General features: G+C 40.1%; 1 protein-coding gene across 1 annotated transcript in view; it reads right to left on the bottom strand.

The window, feature by feature from the left end:
- LOC139760689 (uncharacterized) overlaps positions 1-23,238 on the bottom strand; it is a 102,632-nt gene that overhangs the window by 2,977 nt on the left and 76,417 nt on the right. The window contains exons 8-9 of the mRNA XM_071684256.1: positions 5,829-5,970; positions 333-477 (exon numbers count right to left, since the gene is read on the bottom strand). Coding sequence (XP_071540357.1) covers positions 333-477; positions 5,829-5,970 — 287 coding nt within the window. The remainder of the gene's footprint in view (positions 1-332; positions 478-5,828; positions 5,971-23,238) is intronic.

The raw sequence follows: 23,238 nt of genomic DNA, 5'->3' as shown, positions 1-23,238 counted from the left end.
ACTCAAAATCTTTTTAACTCAATCTTTCCACCTTCAATTTGGTCTCCCACTTCTCCTCATTCCCTCCACCTCTGACACATATATCCTCTTTGTCAATCTTCCCTCACTCATTCTCTCCATGTGACTAAAATAAGGGACATAACTTGAGAAAAAATTTCAAAAAATAAGAAAATTTCTTCCAGGAATGTTACAATAATCAATGATGAAAATTTCAATTCCACCAGATGAATAATTACTAACATGTGATAGAAAAGAGAAAAAGGATAGAGAGATAGAAAGATTATAAAGCAAAATTAAATGTTCCGAAGAATTAAAACAAAAAGAATACTCACACTAGAATCCACATTGGCACTGGAGTTTGAACGTTCAACAACCATCTTTTCTTGCCGTGGTGTAGAGCCACCCGTGGAAGATATGCTTTTGCGCTCTTTTAAAGACATATTACTGCGATCTCTAGTGAACAGTTTATTCTTGTTGCTGTAAAGAAATTTCACATGATAGCACAATCAATATGATAGCACAATTCATATGATAGCACAATACTCACTCAAAGCAAATTAAATAAAATAAATAAATAAATAGCACAATCAAATCCAGGAATGAATAATATATCAAGCAAATTGAACTTCAATAACCCTTTTGGAGCTACAAGCAAGCATGTTAGCTCACACATTCATCGCCATCATTGACAAAGGAACATGATCAACCAACAATTTCGGAAAAAGCAGCTGTGAGTAACTCCAAAATCAATGCTTGCAAACATATATTTTTATTTTATTCTATTTATTTTGCTTTGTCGCCGTCTCCCACGTTAGCGAGGTAGGACAAGGAAACACACGAAAGAATGGCCCAACCCACCCACATACACGTCCACACACGCAAATATACATACCTATACATCTCAACTTATACATACACAAACACACACAGACATATACATATATACACATGTACATAATTCATAGTCTGCCTTTATTCATTCCCATCGCCATCCCGCCACTCATGAAATAACAACCCCCTCATGTGCGTGAGATAGCGCTAGGAAAAGACAAAAAAAAAGGCCACATTCGTTCACACAGTCTCTAGCTGTCATGCAACAATGCACCGAAACCACAGCTCCCTTTCCACATCTAGGCCCCACAGAACTTTCCATGGTTTACCCCAGACACTTCACATGCCTGGTTTAATCCATTGACAGCACGTCGACCCCGGCATACCACATCGTTCCAATTCACTCTATTCCTTGCACGCCTTTCACCCTCCTGCATGTTCAGGCCCCGATCACTCAAAATCTTTTTCACTCCATCTTTCCACCTCCAATTTGGTCTCCCACTTCTCGTTCCCTCCATCTCTGACACATATATCCTCTTGGTCAATCTTTCCTCACTCATTCTCTCCATGTGACCAAACCATTTCAAAACACCCTCTTCTGCTCTCTCAACCACACTCTTTTTATCACCACACATCTCTCTTACCCTATTAGCACTTACTCGATCAAACCACCTCACACCACATACTGTCCTCAAACATCTCATTTCCAGCACATCCATCCTCCTCTGCACAACTCTATCTATAGCCCATGCCTTGCAACCATATAACATTGTTGGAACCACTATTCCTTCAAACATATCCATTTTTGCTTTCCGAGATAATGTTCTCGACTTCTACACATTCTTCAAGGCTCCCAGAACTTTCGCCCCCTCCCCCACCGTTATGATTCACTTCCGCTTCCATGGTTCCATCCGCTGCCAAATACACTCCTAGATATCTAAAACACTTCACTTTCTCCACTTTTTCTCAATTCAAACTTACCTCCCAATTGACTTGTCCCTCAACCCTACTGTATCTAATAACCTTGCTCTTTTTCACATTTACTCCCAGCTTTCTTCTTTCACACACTTTACCAAACTCAGTCACCAGCTTCTGCAGTTTCTCACATGAATCAGCTACCAACGCTGTCTCATCAGCAAACAACAAACTGACTCACTTCCCAAGCTCTTTCATCCACAACAGACTGCATACTTGCCCCTCTTTCCAAAACTTTTGCATTCACCTCCCTAACAACCCCATCCATGAACAAATTAAACAACCATGGAGACATCACACACCCCTACCGCAAATCTATATTCACCGAGAACCAATCACTTTCCTCTCCTCCTACACGTACACATGCCTTACATCCTCGATAAAAACTTTTCACTGCTTCTAACAACTTGCCTCCCACACCATATATTCTTAATACCTTCCACAGGGTATCTCTATCAACTCTATCATATGCCTTCTCTAGATCCATCATTGCTACATACAAATCCATTTGCTTTTCTAAGTATTTCTCACATACATTTTTCAAAGCAAACACCTGATCCACATCCTCTACCACTTCTGAAACCACACTGCTCTTCCCCAATCTGATGCTCTGTACATGCCTTCACCCTCTCAATCAATACCCTCCCATATAATTTCCCAGGAATACTCAACAAACTTATACCTCTGTAATTTGAGCACTCACTTTTATCCCCTTTGCCTTTGTACAATGGCACTATGCAAGCATTCCTCCAATCCTCAGGCACCTCACCATGAGTCATACATACATTAAATAACCTTACCAACCAGTAAACAATACAGTCACCCCATTTTTTAATAAATTCCACTACAATACCATCCAAACCCACTGCCTTGCTGGATTTCAACTTCTGCAAAGCTTTTACTACCTCTTCTCTGTTTACCAAATCATTTTCCCTAACCCTCTCACTTTGCACACCACCTCGACCAAAACACCTTATATCTGCCACTCTATCATCAAACACATTCAACAAACCTTCAAAATACTCACTACATCTCCTTCTCACATCACCAGTACTTGTTATCACCTCCCCATTAGCCCCCTTCACTGATGTTACCATTTGTTCCCTTGTCTTACGCACTTTATTTACCTCCTTCCAAAACATCTTTTTATTCTCCCTAAAATCTAATGATACTCCCTCACCCCAACTCTCATTTGCCCTCTTTTTCAACTCTTTATCATACATAATTCTCACATGAATCAGCCACTAGAGCTGTATCACGGGCGAAAAACAACCGACTCACTCTCATCCCCAACAGACTGCATACTTGCCTCCTCTCCTAAACTCTTGCATTTACCTCCCTAACCACCCCATCCATAAACAAATCAAAGAACCATGGGGACATCACACACCCCTGCTGCAGACCGACATTCACTGGGAACCAATCACTCACCTCTCTTCCTACTCATACACATGCCTCTGGTAAAAACTTTTCACTGCTTCTAGCAACTCACCCCCACACCATATACTCTTAAGACCTTTCACAAAGCATCTCTATCAACTCTATCATATGCCTTCTCCAGATCCATAAATGCTAAATACAAATCCATCTGTTTTTCTAAGAATTTCTCATACACATTCTTCTAAGCAAACACCTGATCCACACATCCTCTACCACTTCTGAAACCACACTGCTCTGTGCCAATTTGATGCTCTGTACATGCCTTCACCCTCTCAATCAACACCCTTCCATATAATTTCCTAGGAATACTGAAGAAACTTATGCCTCTGTAGTTTGAACACTTATCTTTATCCCCTTTGCCTTCAGTAAATGGCATTTTGCATGCATTCTGCCATTCCTCAGGCACTTCACCATGATCCATACATACACTGAATATACTTACCAACCAATCAACAATGCAGTCACCCCTTTTTTAATAAATTCTACTGCAATACCATCCAAACCACCACCTTGCTGGAATTCATCTTTTGCAAAGCTTTCACTACCTCTTCTTTCTTAAGCAAACCATTCTCCCTGACCCTCTCACTTCGCACACCACCCCAACTAAAACACCCTACAGCTGCCACTCTATCATGAAACACATTCAACAAACCTTCAAAATTCTCACTCCATCTCATTCTCACTTCATCACTGCCTGCTATTACTTTTCCACTTGCCCCCTTCATCAATGTTTCCATTTGTTCACTTGTTTTACGCATGTTATTTACCTCCTTCCACAACATCTTTTTATTCTCCCTAAAATTTAATGATACACTCTCACCCCAACTCTCATCTGCCCTCTTTTTCAACCCTTGCATGTTTCTCTTGACCTCTTGCACTTTCTTTTATACGTCTCCCAGTCATTTGCACTCCTTTCTTGCAAGTATTGTCCAAACGCTTCTCTTTTCTCTTTCACTAACAACTTTACTTTTTCATCCCACTACTCATTACCCTTTCCAATCTGCCCACCTCCCACCTTTCTCATGCCACATGAACTTTTTGCATAAGCTGTAACTACTTCCCTAAATACATCCCATTCCTCACCTATTCCCCTCACATAATTTGCTCTCACCTTTTGCCATTCTAAACTCAATCTCTCCTGGTATTTCCTCACACAAGTGTCCTTTCCATGCTCACTTACTCTTACCACTCTCTTCTCTCCAAAACTCTCTCTTCTTTTTTGAAAACCTTTACAAATCTTCACCTTCACCTCCATAAGACAGTGGTCAGACATCCCTCCATCTACCCCTCCCAGCACATTAACATCCAAGAATCTCTCTTTTACGCACCCATCCAATAAAATGTAATCCAATAGTGCCCTTTGACCATCTCTCCTACTCACATACATATATTTATGTATATCTCTCTTTTTAAACCAGGTATTCCCAATCACCAATCTTTTTTCAGCACACAAGCCCACAAGCTCTTCACCATTTCCATTCACAACACTGAATACCCCATGTACACCAATTATGCCCTCAACTGCCACATTACTCACCTTCGCATACACATACATACATACATACATACATACATACATACATACATAGACATACACAACCCAGACATATACATATAGACACATGTACATATTCATACTTGCTTGCCTTCATCCATTCTCTGCGTGATCCCACCCCACAGGAAACATCATCATCATCCCCTGTGTCAGCGAGGTAGTGCCAGGAAAACAAAAAAAAAGGCTACATTTGTTCACATTCAGCCTCTACCAGATTTCACAGCCTGAAGTTTTTAATTCACTGGTAGCTATCGTGAAGATTTCAAGGAAATCTGTGAAAGATCTGTGTCCCCATGTTATGCTATAACTTGTGAAGCTGTGATTCTCTTACAAGATAACTTACAGATGAAGCCCCTTTGTAATCATAAATCTCTACGAAAAGATGAAGCCCCTGTGTAATCATATACCTCTGAGAAAAAAAATACTTCCAAAAATACCATTATCTCACTATATATGCCTCACAGTACTGAAGTACCTCATGCCTGACAACAGACTGGCATTGAAGTACCTCAAGCCTAAAAGCAGACTGGAATGAGTTAAAAGGGGTACAGTACATATAAAGAATACTTCACCCAAGAAAGCGCAAAATCATTCAAATCAGAGTGGTGATTTAGTTAATTGTAATTAAAATCTTATGGAGATTTTTCCTTAGAATAATTGAAAATATCCAACACAGAGCATACAATGGACATCAGGGCTGCTACTGTGATAAAGTACGCAAACTGACAAGCTGATCAAAAGGAAATGCAAAAAAATAAATAAAATCTACAGATGACCAGCAGTGATCCTTATGGAAATAAATGAAGACAAAAATAAGCAAACAGGTTATGACATGGTCAACTAGAAAAGGTTAACTCTCTGATTAACACTTATTTCTCATACTTTTTAACCAAAAGGTTTTTCCACCCCTGGTACAAAAATCCCTGACTTTCCCTGAATAATGGGAACCTTTTTGAGCACTGCTGTGTTTTTTCAACATTCAGCTAAATTTGTGCGCAATTTACATAGTCTACTTCATCCTTCCTACCTCTTATTCTTGTCCTCCCTGGGTGGAGATGAGGCCAAACACTGGGGATCGGATTGTTCTTGATCTGTCCAGTTCTCCATATGGTCGCTGTCAGCTCTTTTGCTGCTCTCATCACTTAATCTATCTGCTCCAACTTTGTCTGCTGAAATAGTAATCTGTCATTACTGAAAGACTCATATGAACATAAAACACTTAAAACACTTTAATGCATATTTGAATATATAAACACATAGGGGAAAGGGTTAATCTTCAACTCTCTTGAATTCAAAGTCTCAACTGTATGTAAAACAAAAACTGTGTGTATAAGATGCTTAAATTTTTGGTCTGCAACACAGGAAAAAAAAAGGATAATACAAGGAAAAGAAAAAAGGGTCTGAAAGAAGAAAACTATTTCTCTACTGTAGGAACACTTAAAATATGAAAGCACTTGCTTGATGGAGTTGAATCCATGAATAGTCAACCCCTTCAACCACCAAAAGGTATGAGGCCAGCAGAGGCATATTCAGACACAAAATTAAAGGAATCTATCACATCTTAAGAGAACATAGGTCAGATACAAGATAGCACCATCCACATTGATCATTCACTCAATTATGGTGACAATCTTGGACTTCCTACAGTTCAGATAGGGAAAACAATATCAGAAAGGAAAAAGGACATATTATGGAAGGGAGAGGTAAATTAACTGATGCTCATAAGACTGCATACAATAGATAAAAGGAATTTCCTTCTTCAAAACCACAATTTCTCAGTCATAAACATAAACAAAAAAGAATCAGAAAATCTACCCATACGAAGGAGAAGGGACTTCAGACAAACCATAAGAAAAACTAAAATAAGAATGTATACTTAATTTATACTAAGATGAAGAGGCTACATGTTTCTATTGAAAAGCTATCTTAACAATCTCCTTCAAACTGGCCAAAGATATCATTAGATGTCATGCTCTATGTCAAAATGGTTCCTGAATACCACTCTTGTGTGAAATAGTAATGTTACTAAGCTTCACTCTTGTCAAAAAAATAAAAGAGAAGAAGAAAACTTTAAACATATTCAATCAGTTACAGCTGATACCTCAAAATCTCTGAAAGAGACATGAAAATATAATCAAATTATCTGGTAATGACTCTGAGTAGAGGGGAAAACATATCTAAAAGATTATCTGTTAAGTATACTCTATATTATCTTCCCAACTTTTTATTTGAAAACTCCAAATTCAAAGACTCCACATCACAAAACTTAATGCAAGGGATCTGGGACATCGGTAGAAATCTCTTGCACAAAGGTTGTCCTATCCAATTGGGGGCTACTGAAGTCACATAAACTTGAAAAAAAGCATTTGGATAATACCCATTTAGAGAATCTTTACTGAAGGAAATTGATAATCATACTACAAACACTGACCCCAATGCTTCTGAACTGAAAAAAGGAGAAACACCAGTCAGCAAGATGGCACATGCCTCTGCAACAGAGATCCATTTGAGCATTCACTCTTAATAACATAATCTATCTAAGAGCAGCTAATCCCAGTAACATCTCATACATAGTCCTTGACTCCTTAACTCCTCTCAACAGATATTTATGCAAAAAAAGCAACTTCTGAAGAAGGCAAGCAATTTTTGATGAAAATTCTTTATTGCATTAAAATTTCATGCAGATGCTAAAAGCACTTTTATAAAAAAAAAAAATAATGTAAATGATACTGAATGAACATTATGAATGAGTTTACAGTAGCCACCAATACATGAATATACAAACAAAAAGAATGTAATGAGCAGCCATGCAGCAGATCTCCCCTTCTTATTCAATGACTGACATGGCATGTACAAAACATGCCACAATCATAGGCCATCTCAAGTGAAAGGGAAAATGTAAGAAAATATACAAATCATTAAGGACTCTGCAAATCTTCACAGATTTGTCTTTTAGAGGTAGAAAGATTACAGGATGAGGAAATAATGAATGGTGGAGATAAATTCCACAGCTTAGCTGTTCAAGCATGAAGGTAAATTAATGGGAGCCCTTCACGTAACCAGTCTCTACAGAAAAAATGTACAAATCAGCAGCCATGCAGGGCATCTCACAAAGGCAGTGGCCAAAATAATACCAATCAAACTAAGAGACAGCGGCAACATCATGGAATACAGAAAGAGATGGCTGAAGAGAGTTGATGACAGAAGAATCAATGAGATGAAAAGATTCTGACTTAATTCTCGGTAAGAGAGGTAGATAAAGAACCACCCCAGATGTAGGCAGTAATCCACAACAGAGTGAATTAAACCCATGCAAATATGAAATAGTTGCTCACAAGAAAAATTACTATAGCACCTCTACAACACCCCAAGCCTTTGGGAACCAGACTTCATCATGCTGATTATGTGGGGTTTCCATGAGATAGTGGAGGATATGGTTATCCCCAACATGGTTATGTTGTTACAAGGTAGAACTGCAGTGCTTTGAAATTAAATTCAAAGCAAAGAGTAGAAAATGACAGACTCTCAGAGAGAGACACAGGAAGACATTGTGCTTTAGTAATTTCAAAGTAAATCAGGTTACTGTTTCCCCATTACAAAAACCTGCATAAGTCCTAAATGAGAGAGGAAATATGTTTTGTACGAGAAAGATAATGAAAATTAGGAGCAGCAGGGGAAGGCAAGAGAGATGAAGAAAGAGAAATGGAATCATCAGCATAAGAGTAAACTGGTTCAGACACAGAAGAGAGATCATTAAAGGAGAAAAGGAAGAGAGTAGACAACATGACAGAACCATAAAGGACACCACTGGTGATACAATAAGAGGTCTCCACTCTCAGGGATAGGATGCACCAGAGAATCATCTCAAGACGAAAAAGAAGTCTGAGTGTGTAGAGAGAAAAATAAGGTAAGCAAGCAGAGGCTAGGTCAGAGGTACACTCCCCTAGGACTCAAGGAAGTATGACATCTGGGCCTTACACTTTGTCCATTTGAAGCTAGGAAAGTACTTGACTGAAATTGTGTGAGGAAAATATACAAGATGGCATAGGTTTAATGGGAGGAGATGGGGCAGAATATTAGATGCAACATCATCAAAAGTTGAATTATAGGAATATGAATGACCATATAGAGCTGCTTTATCAGTTGGAAAGCTAGTGATGTTAATAAAATGAAAGATAAAATACAGGGAACAATGACAGCTGATGTAAAAGAGGTAAACAAACAAATGAGAAACACAGAAAACCTTTTGCCCATATAACTGAAAAGAACAAACATCTATTTAATGCTTAAAAGTTATGAAAAAAGATTAAAAACCTGTCAAATTGGTAATTATAATAAAATAGTAAATGAACCACTCTTAACCTTGTAAGTTGATTTTGGGGAGTCATGTGTAGTTGCCTTTGACATATCTAAGGATTGGACAGCGTGTGGCATCAGGGTCTCATCTTTAAGCTTCCTCTTTTGGCTTCCCTCCCTCACTTAGCTCATTTGTATCCAGCTTCCTCTCCAGCCGACTCTGGGTTGTTGATGGACCAGCCTCTCCCCCTTTTCTCCACCAACAGTGGTGTCCTATCCCCTATACTTTCTCTCCTTTTCTTCAATGATTTCCTTTCCTCAACAAATAATCCAGTGCACTCACATGCTGACGATTCAACATTGCATTCATCCACATCTTTCAATTCTGGTCCCTCTTCTCTCACTTGATCTGCATCTTGTCTTGACACAGCCATCTAAATAAACTCAGACTTGGACAGGATATGTCACTAGGGTACACAAAATCTTGTTTAATTCAATGCTTCCAAGACCCAATTTCTATCCATCTCTCTATCAAAAACTTACAACTCTCGTCTTTCCTTTGACAGTTCTGTAATTCCACCTTCTGACTCCAAGAACATACTTGGTATTGCTGTAACATCCACTCTTTCTTGGAAACCCTACATTGTAGAAACAGCTAAGTCTGCCTCTATGAAACTCGGTGTCCTGTTTAGATGTTGAAACTTCTCTTCTGAACAGTTGCTTTGTTTATACAAGGGATTGATTTATCCTTGTCTGGAGTACTGCTCTCACATTTAGGGTAGTTCTAGCTCTGTATGCTTACTTGACAGAGTTGAGTTGAAAGAGATCTGACTTATAAATGTCCCAGGCCAACTTCCAAACTTGACCTTCTTGTCCTACGCTAGCTGCTAGTGTGCCTCCACCACTAGCTAGACCATGCAATACATGGAAGACTGTTGCGGCACATGATTATTGTGTGGCCATCAGCAACTCTAGGGTGGGCTATTTTGATAACTACTTTTCCTATATGTCGACTCTGAAACTATCTGTATTCTCATGTTTTTCCCAATAACTATGACCTGGCACATTTCAAAAGACAGGTCTTTCGCTTCCTCCAAAATTCATAAACACTTTCCCTTGTCTTTTCTTTTTCAATTACACATAATTCTCTCAAAATTTCACTTAAGGCCTGGCCATGTTATGGACTTTTGTCAATGACTGGACTCTCTAACTTAAAAAAAATTCAGTTATAATCATCCAAGGACCAATTTCTATGAAACAGTCCTGGTGTTACCCAGGACCTATTTGAAGGCTCCTACAGCCCAAGAATGCAATACTTCCAGTAGCAGGGGAAAAGTAAACTCCTTTGGAATGAGAAAATCTTTGATGAGAATACACTCCCAATGATACAGCTTCAAAAAAGGTAACTTTTCAAGTAAGGTGTAAAATTGAGCAGGTCAAGTCTGGTAACACCTACAAACTACAATAAGTAAACAAATGAGGAAGGTAGAAGCGCTCTTACCTATACACTTGAAATTAAGCGTGCTTTTCTAAGAGATGTAAAACCATAAACAGTTTGTCAAATTATCATTCTCTTATAACTGCATCCCCTACCTGAGCAAGGTAGTATGCTTACTCTTTTCAATCATATGGAATGATTTTCTGGCACTCTTGGTTCCAAAGCCTTGCCAAATTAACCATTTTGCTGGACCAACTGTGATCACCTAATAATAATTCATCAAAACATTTTAACCCACTAATTACACATCTCCCATGTGTTTAAAGTATACCATGGACTGCTAGATCTTGAAATTAAATAAAAATTAAATGTAAATCAAATAAATAAATGACATACATTATACACCTGCCCAGGACTGAGGTACTCATCAGCCATGAGTTTTGCAAATTCTTCTGCATACTCGGCAGCTCCTTCATGGTAGGCAGACTGCTTTTCTCCGTACACTTCATTCATGGAAATTCCATGATGCTTCTCGAATCTTTGAATCCATCCTTCACTATAGTCATGCTCATGTTGTAATTAAAGTTCTTTGTGGAACAACTTAGCCTGGTCCATTATCATGCTATCAGACAAGTCCACTCCATCACTCTGACACTGTCGAAAACCAATCATCACTCGATTGTGCTCAGTACTCTTACCATCCTTCATAGTTTTTCCAATCATCATGTGCTTCTTGGAATTGCTGTTTGCATAGAGTTTCAATATTTTCTCCCTTTGCTTCTTTATATCATTAACAGTTGATGAACCAGTACTGTAGATGTCACACAGCTTATGTACCAAAACACCACGGTTCATTTTTTTCAACAGTTCTAGTTTATCTTGGATCGATATGGACTGGTGGTAATGTCTGACACCAAGACTGACACCCTCATATGTCTTAGAAGCCATAGCTAAGGTTAAATCTGAGCAAAATAAGCTAAGAATCTCACAGAATTGCAGTATCACCACCAATAAGTGCAGCGTAAAGAATGTAAATAAGCGCACCCTACACACAACGCCATCTGTGGCCACCCAATAAACTAGTGGCACGGTAATTTCAAGTTCCCTTACGTAATTTTGTCCAGACTAAAGGTGCCGACGAACCATCAGTTGTCAGATAATTGGTCGTGTACCTGTATTATGTTGGAGAAGAATATGCTTTCTCTAACCTGCCATAACTCTTTGCTCAGAGAGAGAGACTTTCTGACCTGCTCTTATTTCAAAGCTTTGTACATCAAGATGACTCTGGTATTCAATGCAAGTTTGCATTTTCATCACTTTCAGATAACAGTAAAATAAAGCAAACTTTATCAAACATTTGGGTAAGTGGGTTCAAGCCTTCCTTTTCTGTTTGTTTATTGTATTTATGTGAGCTGTCATTGTTCAACATTATTCATTTATCATTACACTATTTCAAAAACAGTAATTTGACAGGCTTTCGATTTTGTGCTTATCACTTTCAGGCAAGCGTAAAACATATGTTTATTTTTTCATACTGTGGGCAGGATGATTCCTGTATTCATTACTTGTTTGTCAACTGTATTGTTTTGTTCATAGTGTCTTATTCATCAATCTGTTGACAAAAGTCATCCGAGATTCTGATATTTTTCCATCACTTTCAGAAATGTATAAATTAATGCTTATTTATTTCAAACCAAATGAAATGCTCTTTATTTCTAAATGTATGCGGATGATGGATCCCATTTTCCTCACTTGTTCATTAATCTTAGCCCTCACTGTCACTATCTTGCATTTATCCTTCTACTTATAGAGTAATTAGACATGATTTTAATGTTTTTTATGGCTTTCAAACAAGCATATCAAAAATGTTTATTTTTCATTGTTTTCATTGGAAGCAAAAATGGGTAAAAAAATGAAGATGGTACGAGCCATGCACTGGGAGGCTAACTACCTCGTTCCTGCCTTTCTCATCTGTTTGTTTATTGTATTTATCTGTGCTCTCATTGTTTTAATTCAAATATCATTCTTTTAATAAACAACTGGTATGATGACAAACTTTTAAAGCTTTTTATAACCATGTTTTATTTGTTATTCTAGTAATACTGCACTACCAGTCTGACTAGCTTTTAATACTTTTCAAACATTTTAGAATCATAAAATAAGGTTATTCTTTTCAAAATGTTTATTCCTTTATATCAGTTATGCCCAACCACATAAGTGCAACTTGCAGCCTGGTAAAAATTAACTCTGGCCAGCAAAAGGTAATTTGCATTCATGTAAATTCAGCACTGGTACATTCAGCATAAGTGAGAAAACCAGTACAAAGATGACAACAACAACAGCAACAACAAAATAACATTTGAGTCAAGGAAATACCCTGAATGAAAAATAGTGATAACTATCTGACCTCTTTATTAGTCAGAAATTACAATGGAGATATCATATGTCTATGGTAAGTGAGTGTCAACATGTCTAAAAAGTGCCAGTAAGTTAGCATAAATAATTACTGCAAGGGGTCGCTTAATGCCATTTCACGGCCTTGCTGTAATCTCTCATGCCTAAATGGGTGGGTGGCTGTATGCTCAGTTAGTCCTGTGTACCAAGATTCCACCAGCCTCATATGTTTTAAGACGGTAAAATGGGTGAACCCTAGTGGATACACCACATTTTGAGGGTTAAAATAAAAGTCTTCAACCCTAAACAAGCAAGTACTCTATCAAATGCTCAGAGAATTCTGTCCTTATGTGAGAAAATACAGTTAAAAGCCATTAAAGATACCTTAGTAGAACAAGTTTGACTGATAATCTACACAAGACAGAACCTCATATTACTTAAGAAATGCATCCAGAATCAATAATATTTATTTCTATTTATCATATTTGTCGGTCTCCCGCGTTAGCGAGGTAGCGCAAGGAAACAGACGAAAGAATGGCCCAACCCACCCACATACATATGTATATACATACACATCCACACATGCACATATACATACCTGTACATCTCAACGTATACATATATATAAACACACAGACATATACATATATACACATGTACATAATTCATAGTCTGCCCTTATTCATTCCCGTCGACACCTCGCCACACATAAGATAACAACCCCCTCCCCCCCGCACGTGTGCGAGGTATCGCTAGGAAAAGACAACAAAGGCCACATTCGTTCACACACAGTCTCTAGCTGTCGTGTATAATGCACCGAAACCACAGCTCCCTTTCCACATTCCGGCCCCACAAAACTTTCCATGGTTTACCCCAGACACTTCACATGCCCTAGTTCAATCCACTGACAGCACCTCCACCCCGGTATACCACATCGTTACAATTCACTCTATTCCTTACACACCTTTCACCCTCCTGCATGTTCAGGCCCCGATCACTCAAAATCTTTTTCACTCCATCTTTCCACCTCCTATTTGGTCTCCCACTTCTCGTTCCCTCCACCTCTGACACATATATCCTCTTGGTCAATCTTTCCTCACTAATTCTCTCCATGTGACCAATCCATTTCAAAACACCCTCTTCTGCTCTCTCAACCACACTCTTTTTGTTACCACACATCTCTCTTACCCTTTCATTACTTACTCAATCAAACCACCTCACACCAAATATTGTCCTCAAGCACCTCATTTCCAGCACAACCACCCTCCTCCACACTACTCTATCTATAGCCCACATCTCGCAACCATTTAACATTGTTGGAACCACTATTCCTTCAAACATACCCATTTTTGCTTTCCAAGATAGCGTTCTCGATTTCCACACATTTTTTAACACTCCTAGAACTTTTGCCCCCTCCCCCACCCTATGATTCACTTCTGCTTCCATGGTTCCATCTACTGCCAAATCCACTCCCAAATATCTAAAACACTTCACTTCCTCCAGCTTTTCTCCATTCAAACTTACCTCACAATTGACTTGTCCCTCAACCCTACTGTACCTAATAACCTTGCTCTTATTCATATTTACTCTCAGCTTTCTTCTTTCACACACTTTACCAAACTCAGTCACCAGCTTCTGCAGTTTCTCACCTGAATCAGCCACCAGCAGTTTATCATCAGCGAACATCAAATGACTCACCTCCCAAGCTCTCTTATCCACAACAGACTGCATACTTGCCACTCTCTCCAAAACTCTTGCATTTACCTCCCTAACAACCCCATCCATAAACAAATTAAACAACCATGAAGACATCACGCACCCCTGCCGCAAACCAACATTCACTGAGAACCAATCACTTTCCTCTCTTCCTACACGTACACATGCCTTACATCCTTGATAAAAACTTTTCGCTGCTTCTAACAACTTACTTCCCACTCCATACATTCTTAATACCTTCCACAGATCATCTGTATCAACTCTATCATATGCCTTCTCCAGATCCATAAATGCTACATACAAATCCATTTGCTTTTCTAAGTATTTCTCACATACATTCTTCAAAGCAAACACCTGATCCACACATCCTCTACCACTTCTGAAACCACACTGCTCTTCCCCAATCTGATGCTCTGTACATGCCTTCACCCTCTCAATCAATACCCTCCCATATTATTTACCAGGAATACTCAACAAACTTATACCTCTGTAATTTGAGCACTCACTCTTATCCCATTTGCCTTTGTACAATGGCACTATGCAAGCATTCCGCCAATCCTCAGGCACCTCACCATGAATCATACATACACTAAATAACCTTACCAACCAGTCAACAATACAGTCACCCCCTTTTTTAATAAATTCCACTGCAATACCATCCAAACCTGCTGCCTTGCCGGCTTTCATCTTCCGCAAAGCTTTTACTACCTCTTCTCTCTCTCTCTCTCTCTCTCTCTCTCTCTCTATATATATATATATATATATATATATATATATATCCCTGGGGATAGGGGAGAAAGAATACTTCCCACGTATTCCCTGCGTGTCGTAGAAGGCGACTAAAAGGGGAGGGAGCGGGGGGCTGGAAATCCTCCCCTCTCACTTTTTTTTTTAATTCTCCAAAAGAGAAGGGGAACAGAGAAGGGGCCCAGGTGAGGATATTCCCTCAAGGGCCCAGTCCTCTGTTCTCAACGCTACCTTGCTAATGCGGGAAATGGCGAATAGTATGAAAGAAAAAGAAAAAATATATATATGTATATTGAAGGTGGAAAGATAGAGTGAAAAAGATTTTGAGTGATCAGGGCCTGAACATGCAGGAGGGTGTAAGGCGGGCAAGGAATAGAGTGAACTGGATCGATGTGGTATACCGGGGTCGACGTGCTGTCAATGGATTGAATCAGGGCATGTGAAGCGTCTGGGGTAAACCATGGAAAGTTGTGTGGGGCCTGGATGTGGAAAGGGAGCTGTGGTTTCGGGCATTATTGCATGACAGCTAGAGACTGAGTGTGAACGAATGGGGCCTTTGTTGTCTTTTCCTAGTGCTACCTCGCACGCAAGAGGGGGGGAGGGGGATGTTATTTCATGTGTGGCGAGGTGGCGATGGGAATGAATAAAGGCAGACAGTGTGAATTGTGTGTACATTGAGATGTATGGGTATGTATATTTGCGTGTGTGGACGTGTATGTATATACATGTGTATGAGGGTGGGTTGGGCCATTTCTTTCATCTGTTTCCTTGCGCTACCTCACAAACGCGGGAGACAGCGACAAAGGAAAATAAAATATAAATGAATAAATATATATATCTTTCATGCTATTTGCCATTTCTCGCATTAGTGAGGTAGTGTTAAGAACAGAGGAATGGGCCTTAGAGGGAATACTCTCACCTGGCCCCCTTCTCTGTTCCTTCTTTTGGAAAATTAAAAAAAACGAGAGGGGAGGATTTCCAGCCCCCCGCTCTCTTCCCTTTTAGTCGCCTTCTACGACACGCAGGGAATACATGGGAAGTATTCTTTCTCCCCTATCCCCAGGGATAATTATATATATATATATATATATATATATATATATATATATATATATATATATATATATATATATATTTTTCATACTATTCGCCATTTCCCGCATTAGCGAGGTAGCGTTGAGAACAGAGGACTGGGCCTTTGAGGGAATATCCTCACCTGGCCCCCTTCTCTGTTCCCTCTTTTGGAAAATTAAAAAAAAGCGAGAGGGGAGGATTTCCAGCCCCCCGCTCCCATATTATATATATACCTATACATCTCAATGTACACATATATATACACACACAGACATATACCTATATACACATGTACATAATTCATACTGTCTGCCTTTATTTGTTCCCATCGCCACCCCGCCACACATGGAATAACAACCCCCTCCCCCCTCATGTGTGCGAGGTAGCGCTAGGAAAAGACACCAAAGGCCCCATTCGTTCCCGCTCAGTCTCTAGCTGTCATGTAATAATGCACCGAAACCACAGCTCCCTTTCCACATCCAGGCCCCACACAACTTTCCATGGTTTACCCCAGACGCTTCACATGCCCTGGTTCAATCCATTGACAGCATGTCGACCCCGGTATACCACATCGTTCCAATTCACTCTATTCACTCTATGCCTTTCACCCTCCTGCATGTTCAGGCCCCGACCACTCAGAATCTTTTTTACTCCATCTTTCTACCTCCAATTTGGTCTGCCAGTTCTCGTTCCCTCCACCTCTGACACATATATCCTCTTGGTCAATCTTTCCTCACTCATTCTCTCCATGTGACCAATCCATTTCAAAACACCCTCTTCTGCTCTCTCAACCACACTCTTTTTATCACCACACATCTCTTACCCTTTCATTACTTACTCAATCAAACCACCTCACATCACATATTGTCCTCAAACATCTCATTTCCAGCACATCCACCCTACTCCGCACAACTTGATCTATAGCCCACGCCTCGCAACCATACAAAATTGTTGGAACCACTATTCCTTCAAACATACCCATTTTTGCTTTCCGAAATAATGTTCTCGACTTCCACACATTCTTCAAGGCTCCCAGAATTTTTGCCCCCTCCCCCACCCTATGATTCACTTCCGCTTCCATGGTTCCATCCGCTGCCAGATCCACTCCCAGATATCTAAAACACTTTACTTACTCCAGTTTTTCTCCATTCAAACTTACCTCCCAATTGACTTGACCCTCAACCCTACTGTACCTAATAACCTTGCTCTTATTCACATTTACTCTTAACTTTCTTCTTTCACATACTTTACCAAACTCAGTCACCAGCTTCTGCAGTTTCTCACATAAATCAGCCACCAGAGCTGTATCATCAGCGAACAACAACTGACTCACTTCCCAAGCTCTCTCATCCACAACAGACTTCATACTTGCCCCTTTTCCAAAACTCTTGCATTCACCTCCCTAACAACCCCATCCATACACAAATTAAACAACCATGGAGACATCACACACCCCTGCCGCAAACCTACATTCACTGAGAACCAATCACTTTCCTCTCTTCCTACACGTACACATGCCTTACATCCTCGCTAAAAACTTTTCACTGCTTCTAACAACTTGCCTCCCACACCATATATTCTCAGTACCTTCTGCAGAGCATCTCTATCAACTCTATCATATGCCTTCTCCAGATCCATAAATGCTACATACAAATCCATTTGCTTTTCTACGTATTTCTCACATACATTCTTCAAAGCAAACACCTGATCCACACATCCTCTACCACTTCTGAAACCACACTGCTCTTCCCCAATCTGATGCTCTGTACATGCCTTCACCCTCTCAATCAATACCCTCCCATATAATTTCCCAGGGATACTCAAAAAATTTATACCTCTGTAATTTGAGCACTCACTCATATATATATATATATACATATATATATATATATATATATATATATACATATATATATATATATATATATTTTTTTTTTTTTTTTATACTTTGTCGCTGTCTCCCGCGTTTGCGAGGTAGCGCAAGGAAACAGACGAAAGAAATGGCCCAACCCCCCCCCCCATACACATGTATATACATACGTCCACACACGCAAATATACATACCTACACAGCTTTCCATGGTTTACCCCAGACGCTTCACATGCCCTGATTCAATCCACTGACAGCACGTCAACCACAGTATACCACATCGATCCAATTCACTCTATTCCTTGCCCTCCTTTCACCCTCCTGCATGTTCAGGCACCGATCACACAAAATCTTTTTCACTCCATCTTTCCACCTCCAATTTGGTCTCCCACTTCTCCTCGTTCCCTCCACCTCTGACACATATATCCTCTTGGTCAATCTTTCCTCACTCATTCTCTCCATGTGCCCAAACCATTTCAAAACACACTCTTCTGCTCTCTCAACCACGCTCTTTTTATTTCCACACATCTCTCTTACCCTTACGTTACTTACTCGATCAAACCACCTCACACCACACATTGTCCTCAAACATCTCATTTCCAGCACATCCATCCTCCTGCGCACAACTCTATCCATAGCGCATGCCTCGCAACCATACAACATTGTTGGAACCACTATTCCTTCAAACATACCCATTTTTGCTTTCCGAGATAATGTTCTCGACTTCCACACATTCTTCAAGGCTCCCAGGATTTTCGCCCCCTCCCCCACCCTATGATCCACTTCCGCTTCCACGGTTCCATCCGCTGCCAGATCCACTCCCAGATATCTAAAACACTTTACTTCCTCCAGTTTTTCTCCATTCAAACTTACCTCCCAATTGACATGACCCTCAACCCTACTGTACCTAATAACCTTGCTCTTATTCACATTTACTCTTAACTTTCTTCTTTCACACACTTTACCAAACTCAGTCACCAGCTTCTGCAGTTTCTCACATGAATCCGCCACCAGCGCTGTATCATCAGCGAACAACAACTGACTCACTTCCCAAGCTCTCTCATCCCCAACAGACTTCATACTTGCCCCTCTTTCCAAAACTCTTGCATTCACCTCCCTAACAACCCCATCCATAAACAAATTAAACAACCATGGAGACATCACCCACCCCTGCCGCAAACCTACATTCACTGAGAACCAATCACTTTCCTCTCTTCCTACAGGTACACATGCCTTACATCCTCGATAAAAACTTTTCACTGCCTCTAACAACTTGCCTCCCACACCATATATTCTTAATACCTTCCACAGAGCATCTCTCTCTCTCTCTCTCTCTCTCTCTCTATATATATATATATATATATATATATATATATATATATAAATATAATTATCCCTGGGGATAGGGGAGAAAGAATACTTCCCATGTATTCCCTGTGTGTCGTAGAAAGTGACAAAAAGGGAATAGAGCAAGGGGCTGGAAATCCTCCCTCCTCATTTTCAATTTTCTATATTAGGAACAGAGAAGGGGACTAAGAGAGGATATTACCTCAAAGGCTTAGTCCTTTGTTCTTAATGCTACCTCAGTAATGTGGGAAATGGGGAATAGTATGAAAACAGAGAGAGAAAAAGTATAATGAAAAAATAAATATTCCATCTTTATTATACTTTGTTGCTGTCTCCCACGTTAGAAAGGTAGCGCAAGGAAACAAAAAAAAGAATGGTCAAACCCACCCATATACACATGTATATACATACATGCCCACACATGCACATATACATATCTATACATTTCAATGTATACATACATATACATACACAGACATATAAATATATACACATGTACATATTCATACTTGCTGCTTTCATCCATTCCTGTTGCCACCCAGCTGCACATGAAATGATACCCCCTTCCCCCCCCCGCGCACGTGAGGTAGTGCTCGGAAAAGACTACAAAGGCCACATTCGTTCACACTCAGTCTCTAGCTGTCATGTGTAATGCATAGAAACCACTGCTCCCTTTCCACATCCAGATCCTACAAAACTTTCCATGGTTTACTCCAGACTCTTCATATGCCCTGGTTCAATCCATTAACAGCACGTTGACCCTGGTATACCAATACCACATCATTCCAATTCACTCTATTCCTTGCACGCCTTTCACCCTCCTGTATGTTCAGGTCCCAATCGCTCAAAATCTTTTTCACTACATCCTTCTACCTCCAATTTGGTATTCCACTTCTCCTCATTCCCTCCACCTCTTTGTCAATCTTTTCTCACTCATTCTCTCCATGTGACCAAACCATTTCAATACACCCTCTTCTACTCTCTCAACCACACGATTTATTACCACTCATCTCTCTTACCCTTTTATTACTTACTCGATCAAACCACCTCACACCACATACTATCCTCAAACATCTCATTTCCAACACATCCACCCTCCTCCGCACAACCCTATCTATAGCCCACACCTCGCAACCATATAACATTGTTGAAACCACTATTGCTTCAAACATAACCATTTTTGCTCTCCATGATAACTTTCTCTCCTTTCACACATTCTTCAACACTCCTAGAACCTTTGCGCCCTCCCCCATCCTGTGACTCACTTCTGCTTCTATGGTTCCATCCGCTGCTAAATCCACTCCCAGATACCTACAACATTTCATTTCCTCCAGTTTTTCTCTATTCAAACTTACCTCCCAACTGACTTGTCCCTTAACCCTACTGAACCTTGCTCTCATTCACATTTACTCTCAGCTTTCTTCTTTCACATACTTTACCAAACTCAGTCACCAGCTTCTGTAGTTTCTCACCCGAATCAGCCACCAGCACTGTATCATCAGCGAACAACAAGCACTCTCATCCACAACATAATGCATACTTGCCCCTCTCTCCAAAACTCTTGCATTCACCTCCCTAACAACCCCATCCTTAAACAAATTAAACAACAATGGAGACATCACGCACCCCTGCTGCAAACCGACATTCACTGGGAAACAATCACTTTCCTCTCTTCTTACTCGTACACATGCCTTACATCCTTGGTAAAAACTTTTCACTGCTTCTAGCAACTTACCTCCCACACCATATACTCTTAAAACCTTCAACAAAGCATCACTATCCACCATATCATATGCCTTCTCCAGACCCATAAATGCTACATACAAATCCATCTGTTTTTCTATGTATTTCTCACATACATTCTTCAAAGCAAACACCTGATCCACACATCCTCTACCACTTCTGAAACCACACTGCTCTTCCCCAATCTGATGTTCTGTACATGCTTTTACCCTCTCAATCAATATCCTCCCATAAAATTTCCCAGGAATACTCAAACTTATGCCTTTGTAATTTGAACACTCACCTTTATCCCCTTTGCTTTTGTACAATGGTGCTATGCATGCATTCCGCCAATCCTCAGGCACTTCCCCATGATCCATACATACACTGAATATCTTTACCAACCAATCAACAACACAGTCACCCCCTCTTTTAATAAATTCCACAGCAATACCATCCAAACCCACTGCCTTGCCAGCTTTCATCTTCTGCAAAGCTTTCACTACCTCTTTGCTATTCACCAAACCATTCTCCCTGACCCTCTTACTTTGCACACCACCCGGACCAAAACACCCTATATCTGCCTCTCTATCATCAAACACATTTAACAAATCTTCAAAATATTCGCTCCATCTTCTCACTTCATCACAACTTGTTATTACCTCCCCATTTGCCCCATTCACTGATGTTCCCATTGGTTCTTTTGTCTTATGCACTTTATCAACCTCCTTCTAAAACATCTTTTTATTCTCCCTAAAATCCAATGATACTCTCCCACCCCAACTCTCATTTACCCTCTTTTTCACCTTTTCCACTTTTCTCTTGACCTCCTGCCACTTTCTTTTATACATCTCCCAGTCATTTGCACTACTTTCCACCAAAAATCATCTAAACGCCTCTCTCTTCTCGTTCACTAACAATCTTCTTCCACCATTCACAACACTTTCTAATCTGCCCACCTCCAACCATTCTCATGCCACATGCATATTTTATGCAAGCCATCAATGCTTCCCTAAACACATCCCATTCCTCCCCCACTCCCCTTACATCATTTGCTCTCACCTTTTGCCATTCAGCACTCAATCTCTCCTGGTAGTTCCTCACACAAGTCTCCTTTTCAAGCTCACTTATTCTCACCACTCTCTTCTCCTCAACATTGTTCTTTTCTGAAAGCCTCTACATATCTTCACCATCGCCTCCACAAGATAGTGATCAGACATTCCTCCAGTTGCACCTATTAGCACACTAACATCCAAAAGTATCTCTTTTACATGCATATCAATTAACACATAATCAAATAACGCCCTCTGGCCATCTCTCCTACTCACACACGTATAATCATGTATATCTCTCTTTTTAAACCAGGTATTCCCAATCACCAGTCCTTTTTCAGCCCCTGGAGTTCACTCTATTCTTATGAGGCTCCTGCACCGCTCATAAAGGCAGCCATGTCTACCAGATGAGACGATAGGTCATACAGTGATGTTATGTGCATGTGTAACTGCATGAGAATGATAAAAATTTAGTGTCCTCATTGTGATGGTTGCGCAGCAGGCATGAAGAGTCTTGGGATAATACTGAAAAGTTGTTTACTGTGCAGAAGGGGCAGCGTCCAGAGTGGGAAAGTGCAACTTGTATGTCTGGGGAGTGTGGCATCTGATCAGAGCATGTTTGATGGGGTGGAGTTTGAGACTGATGGGGGAGGGTCCTGCTTAGTTCTTGTTGGGTTATTCTAACGTGTATGTGTTTTGTCTGTGTTATATTTTTTAGGGGTTGGAGGGGTATAAGAATTCAGGTTCCTGAAGTGTGAGACAAGGGTAAGCTTTCTATTCCT

This window comes from Panulirus ornatus, chromosome 37 (assembly GCF_036320965.1).
Source record: "Panulirus ornatus isolate Po-2019 chromosome 37, ASM3632096v1, whole genome shotgun sequence".
Lineage (NCBI taxonomy): Eukaryota > Metazoa > Arthropoda > Malacostraca > Decapoda > Palinuridae > Panulirus > Panulirus ornatus.
This window is presented reverse-complemented; position numbering and strand designations above follow the sequence as displayed.